Source organism: Panthera leo, chromosome D1, assembly GCF_018350215.1.
Source record: "Panthera leo isolate Ple1 chromosome D1, P.leo_Ple1_pat1.1, whole genome shotgun sequence".
Classification (NCBI taxonomy): Eukaryota; Metazoa; Chordata; class Mammalia; order Carnivora; family Felidae; genus Panthera; species Panthera leo.
The window spans coordinates 39,912,354-39,930,949 of record NC_056688.1 but is presented as its reverse complement, the minus strand read 5'-3'; the positions used below and the strand labels follow the sequence as shown (position 1 = coordinate 39,930,949).

Below are 18,596 nucleotides of genomic sequence, written 5' to 3'. Positions count from 1 at the left end.
CATTCTCTATTTAAGTTGGTATTTATTTTGATCTTTCATCTTTCTCATTTGGAGGGTATTCCTCAGTTCTAGTATTCTGAGATTTGATGAAAAGATAGATACTTAACTTTTCACAGCTTCCCTTGTATCTTAGACTTTGGGCTGTCTTCTTAGCCTTCCTCTTTCCCATTGAAAATGTCTAATCCTTTGGTTTGTTCTCATATGAATGTGATTCCAGCCTCTTTATTGTTTTGGTTTCTTTTATTTGGACTCTGTTTCTTCTTTACAGTTGTATTAAGGTGAAGCAGCCCAGACTTCTGAGTGCGGATGCACAATAGTTTTATAGAAGTAGCATAGGAATGCTTTTATTCATTTTCAGATCCTTTCTCAATAATGCCAAGATTTTGTTAGCTTTTTCTTTTTTTGAGCTACAGAAGCACCTTGGGCTGATATGTTCTGAGAGTTATTAAAAATAATTCCAACATTCCTTTTCTACATGACAACTGATAATTCCTTTATCTATTTATATTAGCATTTTTTTTTTAATTTTTTTATTTATTTTTGGGACAGAGAGAGACAGAGCATGAACGGGGGAGGGACAGAGAAAGAGGGAGACACAGAATCGGAAACAGGCTCCAGGCTCTGAGCCATCAGCCCAGAGCCCGACGCGGGGCTCGAACTCACGGACCGTGAGATCGTGACCTGGCTGAAGTCGGCCGCTCAACCGACTGCGCCACCCAGGCGCCCCATATTTATATTAGCATTTTATATTAGCATGATTATTGTTTTCTTCTTTGAACTTGTCCACGTTGAAGTTTGATGTTTGTTCTGATCACTCAGTGAAATTTACACAACCATAATGAGGTGTTTCCCCCCGCCCCCCATTCAGATCAGCATTCCACGCCCTGAAATTGCTTAGGAAGAATTGAAAAATAGGAAATTTCATTTTTCACCCCTTTCAAATAATAGCAAATGAGAAGAATTTAAGCCTGATTCTGAAATAATGTTTAAAGAGAATATTGGATAGAATGCTCACAATAGATGACTGAGTAGGAAACAGAAGGGACTGAAAAATGTGTGCAGTACATTCTAATTGTACGGAAATAGTATCTATATGCCTATGCAGATATGCAGATATATATATTTATATATTTATAGGTATATTTATAGATATGTATATATTTATACACACATGCCTAGAAAAAAAGACCGTCAGTATACACAAAAACGCCAACAATGCTTTTTCCCTAATGATAACGTAATAGCAGTATATACTCTGATATACTCTGTTTTCTACAGTTAACATATATATTTGATTATCAGAAGAAAAGCAATCCCGTCTAGATACAAGTACCTCAGGGATATCACTATTAATTTATACCTTTTAAAGATCCCTTTATTTTCAATATTTACATTCATTATTTCTCTGTCATTCCTCAGATTTTGTTTTGTTTGTGTGGCTTAAGTTTTTGATTGATGAAACCTTTTAAGAAGTTCTTTGGAAATCTGAAATTGTACTCACTCACACGTGGGTACATTCCTCAGAACACCAGACTTGCCCAGATTAGTCAAGCCATTGAAAGCATGCCACTTTCCTTGCCTGGCTAGTGCAAGTGATTTTTAGTGATTTTTCACTTACCAGCTTCCCAGATGTAGAAGGGAACCTGTTTCTACTTCTCCAGACTTCCTGTGGAAATTGTATTTTCTGTACCAGTTTCTGCTTCTCCCCTCTGGTAGCCACATGTGCTAGCAATTCCATTTTATAAATGAAGCAGCCAAAGAAGAGATGTATTTGAACTTTCTCTGGGCAGGCTGTCAGATTTAGTCACATTGGATCCCTTTTATGGAGTCCCTGCTCCCTTTGGACTCCCCCTGACATAGTTCCTTTCCACAATGTAGAAGCAAGTTAGATGTGTTTCCTTTTCTTAAGGGGTTCCAAAGCCATTTTATTACAGAAAACACTCTTCTTACATAAAAATCTTATCTACATATGCAAAGCCAGTATTCTGCCCATTTTCAACGTATAATTGAAATTCCATATTAATTGCTACCTTTTATTTTTTGTCACTAAAACCATTTTCACTCAGTTAAATATGTGAATACTTATGGGATCTGAATGTATTAGCATTTGCAATTTCTGTAGCTTGAAAATTTTCCAATAAACTAATAATCTCTTTCTGCAACCTACAATCGTCTAAATTAACAATATAATCCCCACAGTTTACTCTGCGAAGTTTAATTTTTATTCACTTTAATCTGTAGACATGAATCATCTTACTCACCTTCGACTAAAGAACCAGAAAGGAAAAGGAAAGAGTTGTTTTCAGTGATCCTAGATCAGCCAAATCATGAAAAAGAGTTGAACAAGGTATGGAAAATAAGGGGCTTCTGAAGCCTCTGAATACAGAGGGGGAAAACACTTCCTTCTCATTCCCTTCTTTTTTCCTTCTATAGTTCCCCCAAAGATAATAACCTACCAGCCTGCTAATTCTGACATTCTTCTGGGCGACGCTGTGAAAAATACAAACCTTCAGTCACCGTCGTGCCTAAAACGTGAAGGGCCTTGTGGCCCCGTGACAGGTAGCTTATGGCGAGAAGAATGAGAGCACAGACTCAGGCATGCAACCGTATATATTAGGTGCATGAGCTTGGGGAAGTTGCCTGTGCAAGCTGCTCAGGGTCCGCATTTCTAGCTTGGGGATGGGATAATTAGCACCTCCCTCATAAAATCTCGATGAGGATTAACTGAGCTAATAAGAGCCTCTACTTGGCACTGACCTGTGCCGGGAGCTGTTCTGAGGGCTTAACAAATCTCAATTCATGTATTCCTCGCAACCATTTTATAAGGTAGGTGCTAATATTATCTTCCTTTCTCATTTGAGGACCCTAAGGCACAGAGAAGTTAGGTGATTTCCCCCGATGTTACACAGCTGTTAGGCAGCAGAGGTCAGATTGGAACTCAGGCAGTCTGACTCCAGAGTCCACGCTCTTCCCTTAAGTTAAAATCCGTTTAAAACTTGCAAGTAAAGTGCTTAGAACAGGGCTCGCCTAGCTCAGAGGGAGCATCTAGTAAGCGAAGGCTGCTCTTGGTATTGGTTACACCCGCCCTTTGTCACCGAGCACCTAACATGTGCCAAGTAGTCTGCCAGGAGCTGGGAATACAAGGGTGAATGAGGCCCGGGCGCTGTCCTTGAACACCTTGTGGTTCCCAGCTGCCTACAGAAAGCATATTCTCTTCTCTCCCTAGCAAAATCCAATGGTGGCTTCCTTTCCATGAAGCTTATCATGGCTGCTACCCACATCTCTGGTCTTTAGGTTTGAGGATCACACCTAAATATTCAATATTATATGATCTAAACAATTGGAAAGACCTGAGCGTGGCTTTGAATTATCATCTATCCCAGCACACAAAAGTGAAAATAAGTATTTGGAGAATGAATGAAGGTGAAGGTCTCCCATAATTGTGTAGGTTCATAAATTCAGTTGCTGTTTGTATAAGGTCAACAATCATTTATTGAGCATCTAGCAGGACTCTTGCTATTCTGCTCATTTCTGTAGGAACTACAATGATGTGAAAGGCAAATCCTGTCTCCCAAAGAGTTGACCGTCAGGTAGCTATTAAGTGTAGAAAAGGTGTTATGAATTAACAGTCATTTTCCTTATATTATTCACATACTCCCATGAAACTGATTTCACTGCTATTTAAAAGTATAACTTTGAAAAATTGTTCTTTACTCGTGTCCCCAGTGAATGCATTATGATACAAAGGTTGATTAAAGCCACCTAAAGTATAGTTACACCATTCTGAACCTCCCACACTCAATAAAACCTTGAGTAATAAGGAATCAACTGACATTGCACAGTTTTGACATGGAAGGAGAGAATGCTAGGCACAAATTCTCTTCATGGGCTCTTGGAGACCTCTAGATAATGCACTGCTGTGCAGAAAAGGTAACAAATGAATTGGGTATAAATAGCTATAGCTCCCAGGAAGTGTTTGTGGAGAGCATTTTCATTCTCTTGTAATAAAAGCAACAAGAGCCATGTATTATGAATCCTGCAAGTGTTTTATTTCTTTCTCTGTTTTTCAGTGTAGAACTATTTTTGTTTTGTGATAAAATTGACATTTTTAATAAAGCCAAAAGTCATTTAGAGCTCGGTAAATTAATCTCATTTAGCAGGAAGCTTTGCAGTATAGCATGTTGTTTTAGTATCTAAACGCTGTGAAAATAATAAAAATAGTTTATTCCTTTCTCATAATGGGATATTCATGTTTGCACATTTTAAAAGTTCCATTTTAAGAGAACATGTTAACTACACAACAGGGATGTAATCAGCAAAATCCAAACGGGGACAAACCCCAGAACAGCCCTGTTGTTTCATCAAATAAATTGTAAGGAAAAAAAAAAAAAAAACCAGAGAGAGAAGATTGGAGACAAAATGAGACCTGTAACATTGTCCTCAGGGTGGGGACATTTGTACCCTCTGTCTCCTGGTCCCTTCTTTTGCTCTTCGGAGTTGGGTAACTCAAGCCCAGTTAGTTCCCTTCCTGGTGAGTCCTTTTTGTTTTTCCCCCTCATCTATTCAATGATGGAGTTGGACCATGTGATTCCTAAGGTCATGTCAAACTCTGAAATTCTAAAAATGTTAGTACTGAGAACGAAATCACAGGGGGGTTGGTGGTATAAAGCTAAGGACAAGCCAAGTTTGCCTTCTGGACACATGTCCTTTCCATGTTAGGTCATCCCATGCTAGCTTTTTCCAATGTGTGAACCACCTTCTAGGGCCCTGTGCCCATGGGTTACATGGCACAATGGGTAGTAAGGTCCTAGAATCAGACTGCCTGTCACCAGGAATGTGACTGTGAAAAGTTACATACTTAACTCCTTCATTCTGCAAAACAGAGAACTCTTGCATGGCTTAGATGATGTATACAGACTACTTACAACACACACAAAAAGAAAGATATGATCCAGTCCACATATTTAGATCACAATTCAAATAAACAAACAGAAAAACATACATTGAGCTTCTGACACATTTATAAATTTGAATACTGCCTGGATATTTGATGATATGGAGGAGTTGTTAATATTTTTAAGATATTACATTGGTATTCTGGCTATTTTTTAAAAAGAGAAAGAGAGTGCCCTTATTCTTTTACAGATATATCCTGAAATGTCTAAAGATGAGATGAAAATAAAATCAATTTTAGAAGTAAGTGCCCTGGAGAAATTCATATAAATCTCTTTGTGGATGGGCTCCACCAACCTCTCCAGCCTCATGTCTCACAACACGCCAAGTCCCGGCCATTCCAGACTCCTCTTGCTTCACTGTGTCTGCATTCTCTCTCACCCCTACTCTTCACTCTTTGCCTGGGAGCCCTTCTCCACCCCTGCCTTCTGTCTGGCTTCTATTCATCCTTCAGTATTTGTCTGACGTCCCATCCTCCGAGAAGCCCATCCTGACATCCCCAGGTTGGGTTAAGCATCCCTCCACTACATACCCCTGACGTTGATTGTTTATTTTTGTCTCCCCCCAACGGACCACGATCTTCTTGAGACTGGCGATTGGGTACTTTATCTCCAGATCTCAAGAATTAGACACAGTTAATGATTTCTAGAAAGGTGGTAAGAGGTTGGACTAAGACAGTGGTAGTAGAAATGCAGAGCAGAGGAGAGATTTAGAAGCGCGAGGGACAGCATTTGCTGCCTGACTGTATTTGGTGGGACAGGGTGGGGAGGAGCCCAAGGTGAACCAGAGGTTGCTGACAGGGAAGGCCTAACTATGGTTAAGAATAGGAGACTCCACAGGCTTAAGGGCAGGAGGTGATGCATTTTCATGGATACATGAAGTTTGAAATTTATTATAACGTGATTCTGAAAAACATAGCATTTAGTCACAAACAGTACACACAATGTAGTTAAAAAAAAAAAGCCCTGAATTTATTTTATTTTTTTTAATATATGAAATTTATTGTCAAATTGGTTTCCATACAACACCCAGTGCTCATCCCAAAAGGTGCCCTCAATACCCATCACCCACCCTCCCCTCCCTCCCACCCCCCATCAACCCTCAGTTTGTTCTCAGTTTTTAACAGTCTCTTATGCTCTGGCTCTCTCCCACTCTAACCTCTTTTTTTTTTTTTTTTTTCCTTCCCCTCCCCCATGGGTTTCTGTTAAGTTTCTCACGATCCACATAAGAGTGAAACCATATGGTATCTGTCTTTCTCTGTATGGCTTATTTCACTTAGCATCACACTCTCCAGTTCCATCCACGTTGCTACAAAAGGCCATATTTCATTCTTTCTCATTGCCACGTAGTATTCCATTGTGTATATAAACCACAATTTCTTTATCCATTCGTCAGTTGATGGACATTTAGACTCTTTCCACAATTTGGCTATTGTTGAGAGTGCTGCTGCTATAAACATTGGGGTGCAAGTGCCCCTATGCATCAGCGCTCCTGTATCCCTTGGGTAAATTCCTAGCAGTGCTATTGCTGGGTCATAGGGTAGGTCTATTTCTAATTTTCTGAGGAACCTCCACACTGCTTTCCAGAGCGGCTGCACCAATTTGCATTCCCACCAACAGTGCAAGAGGGTTCCCGTTTCTCCACATCCTCTCCAGCATCTATAGTCTCCTGATTTGTTCATTTTGTCCACTCTGACTGGCGTGAGGTGATATCTGAGTGTGGTTTTGATTTGTATTTCCCTGATAAGGAGCGATGTTGAACATCTTTTCATGTGCCTGTTAAAAAGCCCTGAATTTAAAACCAAGAGTCCTAGGTTCTAGTCCTGGCTCTGCCAGTTAATAGCTTTATGACCTTGAACAAGGCACCTAACCGTTCTAAGCCAGTTTTTTTTCTCCCTAAAAAACATGCCTGGTCCATCCACCTCTGGGTAGTGAGTCCAGACCTCTTCCGTCACACATTCTGCAGTGGTTGTGTGATGGGTATAGAGTGAAGTTATAGAGCAGGGCCTATAGCTGATAGTAAGATATTATGCACTTACAATTTTAAAGGAGTAGATCTCATGTTAAGCGTTCTTACCACGAAAAAAGTTTTTTTATAGGAACACAAGGAATCTTTTGGAGGTAATGGGCATGATTATTACATCTGTTGTGGTGATAGTAGCATGCACGTATGTCCAAATTCACCAAATCGTATATAAGTACATGCAGTTTTTGAATAATAATTATATCTCAATGAAGCCAGGAGGTTCACTGCTTGATGTTTCCTCCACCTTCCTGTCAAAGTGGTTGTCAAAGTAGTATCAGTGGTAAGTGGTGATGTGCATATAATAGAAAATAGAAGTGAGAAATGGAATTTTGAATTTGAAAGGAGACAAGTAAATCAGTCATTTATTGTATCTGTTTTTCGTTCAGCCTTGATTGGAAAAGGAGGGTAAAGTGGGGCCTGCCAAAGGTTTAAGGGAGGACGGGAAGGCTGAGCCTGGCTAACAAAAGCTTCAAGCCACTTTCTAGAGAAAAAGATCTGTTGATATTTGCTGGAATGTATCTGCCGCAGATGAGAAGCCAACTGTATCAGGAGGAAGAGTGCCATGGTTCTGAGCAGGAAAGAATGAGGAATGAAATCTCGGACCTAACAGAGGAACTTCATCAGAAGGAGATCACTATAGCAACTATCATGAAGAAAGCTGCCTTTCTGGAAAGACAGTTAAAAATGGAGTTAGAAATAAAAGAAAAAATGTTATCAAAACAGCAGGTATGCAAGCGGGCAGGACAGCACTTGTCCAGGTCACTGTCTTGCTCGGCTCTGATAGTAAGTCTTCATCATTGATTCATAAGCCGTTGCATTTCTTGCTATTGTTTCTGAGGCTAGCATCATTTGCGAAATAATGCAAAGTGTCATCAAAAAAGAACCGGGGAAAAAGTGACAGCACAAGATAATTGCATTAAATTCCGTCCTAACATTTTCTCGTGACCTGTATTTTGATCGCCTCCCACAGGATGCTCTAGTCAAAGATTTTTTCTTCAATTTGTTTTCTATATCCCATTAGAATTTTTGTCTTAAAAAAAGGCCTCTATTCCAGCCTTTCATGGATACTTCCCACCCCCATGTACATATACGTGTATATGAGATATATATTTTTTAAGTTTATTTATTTATTTTGAGAGCGTGCATGAGCGGGGGAGGGACAGAGAGAGAAGGAGACAGAGAATCCCAAGCAGGCTCTGTGCTGTCAGTGCAGAGGCCAATGCGGGGCTCAGTCTCACAGTCCATAAGGTCGTGACCTGAGCCGAAATCAAGAGTTGGACGCTAAACCAACTGAGCCACCCAGGCACCCCCCCCCCCATTTTATATATTTATTTTGGGGTTTTTTAAAAATAGATGTTGAAACATGAAAATTAGTCCATGTTTACTGAACATTGACTCAACGCACAGCATGGTTCATGGTAAAAAACTGCAATTATAATGTTCTACTGTTAAAATACTGCAAGAACTTCAAGTCTTCCCTCCTGTTTCCTTCCTTCCTTCCTTCCTTCCTTCCTTCCTTCCTTCCTTCCATTTTTTTTTGAAATTCCTTCAACACTTTACTCATCATCAAATTGGTGATTAAAAAGTGTAAGGTTTACTTGCTTTTTTTAATCCCAAATCAAGAGGCTTTGTGTGCACCATTCAATAACTTTCTGGGCATTTAAGGGTCACTTCATAAATAAGATGGTTATTTAAATCCTGTGTATTATAAAAACAAGAAGAGATTTGGCCTTTGTCCAATTATAAACCTTAAACTGATCAACTTGTACAATACACAGGAAAACAGCATAGATGGGATAGTGGCAGTGGTTGTACCTGGATAGGAAAAGATATTTTACAGGTGTGAACAATGACCTGGGTCACTGGATGATGGATGATTTTTTTTTGAAATGAAATTTTTAAAATTTAATCCAACTTAGTTAACATGTAGTATAATAATGATTTCAGGAATAGAATTTAGTGATTCATCACTTACATATAACACCCAGTGCTCATCCCAGCAAGTGCCCTCCTTAATGCCCATCGCCCATTTAGCCCACCGCCCCAACACCCCACCAGCAACCCTTAGTTTGTTCTCTGTATTTAAGAGTCTCTTCATGGTTCATCTCCCTGTTTTTATCTTGTTTTTGCTTCCCTTCCCCTATGTCCATCTGTTTTGTTTCTTAAATTCCACATATGAGTGAAATCATATGACTCTGACTTATTTTGCTTAGCATAACACACTCTAGTTCCATCCACATTGTTGCAAGTGGCAAGATTTCATTCTTTTTGATGGCCAAATAATATTCCATTGTATATATATATATTTTTTTTTAAATGTTTTTATTTATCTTTGAGACAGAGAGAGACAGAGCATGAGCAGAGAAGGGCAGAAAGAGGGGGAGACACAGAATCTGAAGCAGGCTCCAGGCTCTGAGCTGTCAGCACAGAGCCCGACATGGGGCTCGAACTCACACACTGCGAGATCATGACCTGAGCTGAAGTCGGACGCTCAACCGACTGAGCCACCCAGGCGCCCCATTGTATATATTTTTGTCCATTCGTCAGTCAATGGACATTTAGGCTCTTTCCGTAATTTGGCTATTGGCGATAGTGCTGCTATAAACATAGGGTTACATTCGCCCTTTCGAATCAGCACTCCTGTGTCCTTTAGATAAATACCTAGTAGTGCAATCGCTGGGTCGTAGGGTAGTTCTATTTTTAAGTTTTTGAGGAACCACACACTGTTTTCCAGAGTGGCTGCACCAGTTTGCATTCCCACCAGCAGTGCAGACGGGTTCCTCTTTCTCCACATCCTCACCAACATCTGTCGCCTAAGTTGTTAATTTTAACCATTTTGACGGGTGTGAGGTGGTATCTCATTGTGGTTTTGATTTGTATTTCCCTGATGATGAATGATGTTGAGCATCTTTTCATGTGTCTGTAGCCATCTGGATTTCTTCTTTGGAAAAGTTTCTATTCCTGTCTTTTGCCCATTTCTTCACGGGAATATTTGTTTTTTGGATGTTGAGTTTGATAAGTTCTTTATAGATTTTGGATACTAACCCTTTATCTGATGTGTCATTGCAAATATCTTCTCCCATTCCATCAGTTGCCTTTTAGTTTTGCTGATTGTTTCCTTTGTTGTGCAGAAGCTTTTTATTTTGATGAGGTCCCAATAGTTCATTTTTGCTTTTGTTTCCCTTGCCTCCAGAGACATGTCAAGAAGTTGCTGAGGCCAAGGTCAAAGAGGTTGTTGCCTGTTTTCTCCTTTAGGATTTTGATGGCTTCCTTTCTTACGTTTTAGGTCTTTTATCCATTTTGAGTTTATTTTTGTGTTTGGTGTAAGAAAGTGGTCCAGGTTCATTTTCTTGCATGTTGCCGTCCAATTTTCCCGGCACCATTTGCTGAAGCGACTGTCTTTTGGTTATGGATGATTTTTATTTTCACCTTTATATTTTTTGATATTTTTAGGTTTTTGTTAAGGAAAATATAGTTTGTAATCTACAAAAGTAAATCTTTTCAAGGGAAGTGTTTTATATAGAAATGAGGCCTATGTAAATAAAAGAGCAGATACTATTGCTGAGTGCTGCTGAGTAGAAAAAATCAGGGAAAAATAAATAAATTAGACAAAATGAAGTGGCCACACAAAAAGAGAGCCATTTGGCAGACATATTAGAACAAAATTAAACATTAAAATCATATTTGCATATTGTTAAAAATTAGGTAGTGAAGAATTCAATGGGCAGTGTTATTTGAGCATGTTTTAAATAGTGGTTTTTCTGGTAATAATTGGCATACAATAGAAAATAGAAGTGATATGGAATTTTGGTATGGGAAAGAACATCATTATTGTCAGTATCTGTTTTTAATTTAGCACTGGTCAGGAAAGGAGGGTAAAGTGGGGCTGCCAAAGAGAGACCTGAATGCAAATACCTGATTTGGAATGATCATGCCTAAGAAGCGTTTCTCTTCACTGCACTTAGAAAATGTTTATGTGAATAAAATTAATTTTAATACAATTGTGAGCTTTTATTATGAATTTTACACTCACTTTTTCCTACTGATCCCCTTCCAGGTCTCAGACATGAGATACAAAGCTGTCAGAACTGAAAACACACACCTGAAAGGGATGATGGGAGATTTGGACCCCGGACAGTACATGGTAATTAATCATGCTGAAACTATTCAGTAACTTGAACCGGGATATTACGTACTTGGTCAGGACTTGCCCAGACATTATTTGCTAAGCACGTCCCATGCGTCAGGCAGGCAGCAGTGGGGGCAGCAAATTATCTTGTACTTGGACTAAACTTACTTTTATCCTCAGGCTAGAACATTTGAATTTCTAGTTTTCTCCTTTGTTCTTTTCTTGGATTGGGCTACAGGCTGATCATTTCCTCAAACATGCCACTTCCTTGCTTTTTTTTGCTCTCACTATTGCCTCTGAAATCCTCGTGGCCTGACTCATGTGTCAACCATACCCTTGATGAAGCCGCCCCTAAAACTCCAGTGAGAATGAGTTGTGCCATCCACACTGGGTTTATATTTTGGTGTCGCTTGTTTTGTAGCCTGACACTTCCCCACTGGGTGGTGAGCAGGGGCCACATTTTACTGAAGTTTGTACCACCAGCACCTCACAATGTCAGGGGTATAGTAGGGTTCAATGAATGTTGGTTGAATGAAAGGAAGGATGAAGAAATGAATGATTGAGGATTGACCTTGTGATTTTAACCAACGGCTCTACATTGTTTAATATAGCAGTTGAAGGTTGGTTTTTATATGTAAATATAAGAACTTTTATTTATTGAACTAATGAAATACTGTTGTTACTTGTTTAACATTTATTTGCTCTGAGAGGAAATTTTGAAATAAAATAATTTTTCCGCCACTGGGGGAATCGAGAGGATAAAAGATGAGTATGATGATTGCTTCACCTGGCTTCAGTCTCCTCAGCTATGACACAAGGAAGTTAGACCAGGGGTTCTCCGTGATTCTAGATTTCTGTGATAGTAGGTACTTGTTCTCATAATAGTAAGTATCCTAACATCAAAGAGTTAGAGGCATTCCGCAAGCATTCTGCCTTCTTTGGCCCTGCTTACGAATTGTGTAATCAAAGGATAGACGGGTAAAAAGTGACGCGTACATGGTTTCCCAGTCTGTTACATAAAATCTGTCTGACGTCTGGCGTTTGTTCCTATAAATGCTCAACACACAAAAATTTGAACTGAGTCCTGCCCTCATGAAAATCTTTTTTTTTCCCCCCTCTCACAATATGGTCTTTGTGGTGGTTTTGTCGTTGTTTTTTTTTTTAAACTAAATGTTTTCAGGTATGAATTCTGCCTCATCACAGCCCACACTGAGCCTGCTTCACCCTGGTTTGTATAGGCATTTGGTTTTGTTCACTTACTTGTTTTCGGCTTTTGCAAGAAGTAAAACACATAAAGATCTGTAAAGAAGAAGCTAATTATTCCACTGCTTTTCCCAATCCCAATTTGGAATCCAGAGATATCCAGTGCTAACAAATTAGTATGTAGCATTCTATCACTTTTTCTTGCTCACACACATATATAGAAGGGAGGAGTTAAGTGTTCCTTTACAGAAATAAGTGTATAATATACACATTATTCTAAATTGCTTTTTGACTCTGTATCACCAACATCTGTATAAGACAGTAGAGAAACATCTTTTTTTGTAATTTCTTAGGAAAATCAATATATACTCATGTAAAATATATATAATTTTTAGTAAATTGAATCATAACTTACATACTAGTGATTTAGTGCAGTCTTTTTTTCTTGCTTCTCCCCTTTGCTCTGTTTCCCTACCCACCTCATAACCTCCTCCACCAGATAACACATGTTAACTGTTCAGTATGTATTGTTTTGTACTTTTCATGTCTATTAATTCATATATATGTGTATGCGTGCGTGTGAATATGTATACATACATGTGTATAGTCATATAACTAATATCTATACATACATGTATATAGTCATATATTAACTTTTATTGTAAATTGGATTACATTATGCATACTTTTCTCCATCTTGTTTTTGTCCGCTCAGCAATATCTTTTGCGAATCGTTATAAATCAACTAGTTTAGGTCTATTTCATTTTGTATAATGGCTTCATAATATCCCATGATGTGAATGTATCAAAATTTATTCAGCTATTTTTCGGGATCAATTCATTCGTCATTAATTCAACTCTGTTTCTAGATTTGTGCACCAATAAACAATACTGTAAAAAAAATCTTCATACATACATTTTTGAACAGCTTCCTAAGAAAAGAATTGCTGATTGAAAGAATATGTATGTTTTAGGAGTGTCTGGGTGGCTCAGTTGGTTAAGCGTCCGACTCTTGATTTCGGCTCAGGTCATGATCTCATGGCTTGTGGGATGGAGCCCCGTGTCTGGCTGCACACTGAAAGCACAGCGGAACCTGTTTGGGATTCTCTCTTCCTCTCTCTCTGCCGCCCCCCCCCCCCCCCCCCGCACACACCCTCTCTCTTTCTCTCTCTCCCTCAAAATAAACTTTAAAAACTTTAAAAAAGGATATGTATGTTTTAATTTTAAAACATTTGTTGTCAAATCATATTTCTACTATCTCTGTATGTGCATACCTTTTATGTTCCTCCTTACCAGCAATAGGTGTTACTGCTTTTAAAATTTTTGGCAGTCTGATGGGTGTAAAGTGATTTCTCAGTAGTACTTGAATTTCTATTTCCCTGGATACTGTGAGTATATTTTTGTATGTTATTGGCAATGTACTATGAATTATATTCTTTGCTCATTTTTCTGTTGGGATGTCTTTTTCTTGTCAATTTATAACAGCAATTTCCTTAATTTATTGTTTGTGATTTTATTTATGATATCTTTTTGCCATACACAAAGTTTTAATGTTTGTTTATTTTTGAGAGAGAGTGAGAAGGAGACTCAGAATCCAAAGTAGGCTCCAGGCTCTGAGCTGTCAGCACAGAGCCCAACGCAGGGCTCGAACCCACAAGCCATGAGATCGTGACCTGAGCCGAAGTCAGACGCTTAAGTGACTGAGCCATCCAGGCACCCCTACCATACACAAAGTTTTAAACCTTCATTTGTCAAAAACATGTATCTTTTTGTTTACAGCTTCTGAATTTTCTTCCTAGAATAACAAGGTTTTTCCAACTTCTAGACAGTATACGTTGTTAGAGTGTCTTCAAAGATTTGTGTCTTTTTCCATCTAAGCTTTTAATCCATTTGAATTACAATTTTACATGTGATATAAAACAAGAACCCAATTTAAATTTTTATATGAAGGTTAAGGTCAATTTATCCCGTTTCTCTAGATAATTTCCTGTTGGGTTTTATTTGGAATCAAAATAAGTTTACATATTACTTTGAAAGAACTGGCACTTTCATGATAGTAAATTTTCTCATCCAAGGATATGACATCGTTTTCCATTTCTTCATATCTCAGTTTATGCTCTTCAATAAGACCTTACAATTTTCCTTCTTTAGGTTCTGTGCCTTTCTTTTAAAATTATGCTCAGGTATTTTATAATTCTTGTCACAGTTGTAAGTGAAGTATTTTCCTTTTTCCATATCTAAAAACTTATTTCCAATGTAGTAAAAAAAACAAATTGTCTTTAAATTCTAGTAGGCATTTACTAGGGGTTCTTAGGGATATTTGAGATATACTATCATTTCAACAAAAATAGATAGTTTTAGCTCTTTTTTCTACTGTTCATATCAGTTATTTTTGTCATACTGCATTTGCTAAAACCCTCAAGGGAATATTAAATAATAAGAGTGATTGCTGAGAAAACTGTCTAATTTCTGATTCTAGATGAAATTGTTTTAGAGTTTTACTGTTTAGAATAATTATTGTTCTTGGGCTATGGTCTTATATCTTTTTATTCCTAGTTTACTTAGAGTTTTTAAGATTTGCTGCCAGCTTTTATCAAATAGCTTTTCAGCATTTATGACATCATGTGGTTTTTGTCTATAATTTATTGATGTATGATAGAGTATGGTTGACAGATTTCCTGATATTGACCCATCTTTGAATTTTGGGAATGAACCTTCTTGGTCGTATTCATTTGCTGGGCCTGCCATAACAAGGTACCACAAACTGGGTGACTTAAAACAATAGAAACTTATTGTCAAGTAGAAGTCCAAGATCAAGGTGTTACCAGGGCCATACTCCCTCTGAACCTGTGGAGGAGGGTTCTTCCTTATCTCTTTATAGCTTCTAGTGATTTGCCAGCAATCTGTGGCAATCCTTGGATTATACATGCATCATCCTATCTTCACATGCCGCCCTTCCTGTGTCTCTGTCTTCACGGCCAACTTTCAGTTTCTTTGTGTGGTCTTCCCTCCATGGGTGTCTGTCTCTGTATCCAAATTTCCCCTTTTTGTAGAATACCTGCCATGTTGGATTAGGTCCTACCCTAGTGACCTCATCTTTACTTTATTACCTATGTAAAGATCCTTTTTCCAAGTAAGGCCACATCCTGAGATATAGGAGTTAGGAGGATTTCAGCATACCTTTTGTGAGGGGAGGGGAAGAGAAAATTCAACCCATAACAGTCATACTCTAACAATTTCAACATATTCCTGGGTTCTATGTGACAATATTTTATTTAGGAAATTATGACCTGCGGGGGTGCCTGGGTGGCTCAGTCAACTGGTTAAGTGTCTGACTCTTGGTTTGGGTGCAGGTCATGATCTCACGGTTTATGGAATCGAGCCCCACGTCGGGCTCTGTGCTGACAGTGCAAAGCCTGCTTGCGATTCTCTCTCTCCCTCTATCTCTGCCCTTCCCTGCTCTCATGCTCCCGCTGTCTCTCAAAATAAATAAATAAACATTTAAAAACAGAAATTATGACCTGTGTATATAAATGAGATTCATACACAGTTCTTTCTACTTGTTTTAAAGTTATGCTGGCTTTATAACAAAAATTGGGAGTATTCATCTTTATGAGTTATCTAGAATAGTTTAAATAATATTGGAATTATCCATTCTTTAAAGGTTAAAAAGAGCTTAGCTGTGAAACCATCTGGACATTGAAGTTTCAGTGAAGTATATTTACAATTACCTTTCCATTCTCTTTTAGCATACTTGGTATATTCAGATTTCACTTCTTCTCAGGTTGCTTTGATTATTTGTATTTTTCTAGGAAATTTTTACACAATCCAAATTGTTTCCTTGTTACCAAAGGTAGTAATATCCTATAATTCTTTTTGTCTTTTCTATAGTCTATGTTCATGTTTCCTTTCTTATTCCTAAACTTGTATAGTTTAGCTCTCTGCCCTTCTTTTTTAAAGCCTGGCACACAAGGGGATTATGTATTTTGTTAGTATTTAAAAGTGTTGGCTTTTGGATTTATTATTTCATCTATTCGTTCTAATTTCATTATGTTTATCTTTTATCGATTTCCTCCTCCCAATTTGTTTTATTTTGTTGCTCTTTGTATTTCTTAATATAAACACTGAATTTCTTAATTTTATATGTTTTTGATGGTGAAGCCTTTTAAAGCTGTATGTGTTCTTTTGGCTATAACTTTGCTGCATCCCATCAATTGCCATGAAATATTCTCTTACGTTTCTTCCCAAACATACTCTCACAGTCACAGAGTAGAGTGGGTTTGGTCTCTGAGATCAGGGAGACCAGGCAAAATTGTCAGCCAAGACCTGCCCAGGATAAGTGGCCCTGCTTGGCTCTGGGGAGGGAAAGATTCCTCACCAGCTCTCCCTGACCGGAGTCCCACACACCTGGCTCAGGAGTGAAGGGTTAGAAATAAATATGGGGGAAAAAATAGTTACAGAGAGGGAGGGAGGCAAACCGGAAGAGACTCTTAAATACAGAGAACAAACTGAAGGTGGATGGGGGGTGGGAGAGAGGGGAAAGTGGGTGATGGGCATTGAGGGGCACCTGTTGGGATGAGCACTGGGTGTTGTATGGAAGCCAATTTGACAATAAATTATATTAAAAAAATAAATAAATATGGGACAGGGAGATGCAACAGGATGCCAACAACTTCCAAGGCTCCCTCGCTCCTCAAGAGAATATTAGAAAATGTTTGTCCCACAGGGAAACTAGCACTCATGTTTCAAGTCAGTGAGCCAGTTTCAACTTAGTTTCTTAAAACTTAACCTTTTTTCCAGGTTTATCGAGGTGTAATTGACAAATAAAATCGTATATGCTTAAATTGTACAATGTGATTGCATGTGTATATACATTGTGAGATGATTACGACAATCAAGTTAATTAACACATCCATCTTCATATAGTTATAATGTGTGTGTGTGTGTGTGTGTGTGTGTGTACGTGTGGTCACAATGCTTAATATCTATCCTTTTAGCAAATTCCAGGTGTATAGTACAGTATTATTAGCTATAGTCATCATGCTGAATAGTAGATCCCCAGAACCTAGTCATCTTATAAATGAACCTAGTCATCTTTGACTCAACATCTGGCCTTTTCCCCTACCCCTCAGCCCCTGGCAACTGTCATCCTCCTGTCTACTTCTATGAATTTGGCTTTTTTTTTTAAATTGAAGTATAGGTGACATCTAATGTTGTATTAGTTTCTGGTGTGCAACATAGTGACTTGGCAATTCTGTACACTATGCAGTGCTCACCATGATAAGTATAGTTACCACCATACGAAGTCACCATACAAAGTTATTACAATATGATTTTGTTCCTTAATTCCATGTATAAGTGAGATAATGCAGTATTTGTCTTTCTCTGGTTTATGTCACTTAGCATAATGTCATCCGGTTTCATCCATGTTGATGCAGATGGCAGGATTTCCTTCTTTTTTATGGCTGAATAATATTCCATTGTGTATGTATATAAGTATATATACACAAATAACACATTTTCTCTATCCACTCATCCATACCTTGGCTATTATGAATAATGCTGCAATAACATGGGAATGCAGATGGTTCTTCTAAATACTGATTTCATTTCCATTAGATATATATCCAGAAGTGGGATTGGTGATCATATGGTAGTTCTATCTTTGTTTTTTTGAGGAACTTCCATACTGTTTTCCATAACGATGGTGCAAGATTACATTCCCACCAACAGTGTACAAGAGTTCCCTTTCCTCCACATCTTCACCAACACTTGTTATATTTTGCCTTTTTGTTAATAGCTATCCTACCAGGTATGAGGTGATGCCTCATTGTGGTTTTGACTTGCGTTTCCATGATGATTAGTGATGTCGATCACCTTTTCACATAACTTCTTATTCTTGGCCGCTTATGGGTCTTCTTTGGAAAACCGTATATTCAGGTCCTTTGTACATTTTTTAATTGCATTATTTGTTTGTGAGTTTTATTTTGTTTGTTTTGCTACTGAGTTGTATGAGTTTCTTATATATTTTGGAAATTAAACCCTTATCAGATATACGGTTTACAAATATTTTCTCCCATGAAGTTGCCTCTTCACTCTATGATTGTTTCCTTTGCTGTGCAATAAGCTTTTTTTTAGTTTTATATAGTGCCACTTGTCTATTCTTGCTTTTGTTGCCTGTGCTTTTTGGTGTCAAATACAACAAATCATTGCCGGAACCAATATCAAATATCTGTCTCCCCTCTGTTTTCTTCTAGGAGTTTTACAGTTGCAGGTCTTGTATTTA

General features: G+C 38.2%; 1 protein-coding gene across 5 annotated transcripts in view; it reads left to right on the top strand.

Annotated features, from left to right (window-relative positions):
- Positions 1–18,596, top strand: part of DEUP1 (deuterosome assembly protein 1) — an 82,198-nt gene that overhangs the window by 40,040 nt on the left and 23,562 nt on the right. For all 5 annotated transcript variants that reach the window (XM_042906207.1, XM_042906208.1, XM_042906211.1 and 2 more), the window contains exons 9-11: positions 2,242–2,347; positions 7,507–7,704; positions 11,036–11,122. In XM_042906207.1, coding sequence (XP_042762141.1) covers positions 2,242–2,347; positions 7,507–7,704; positions 11,036–11,122 — 391 coding nt within the window. The remainder of the gene's footprint in view (positions 1–2,241; positions 2,348–7,506; positions 7,705–11,035; positions 11,123–18,596) is intronic.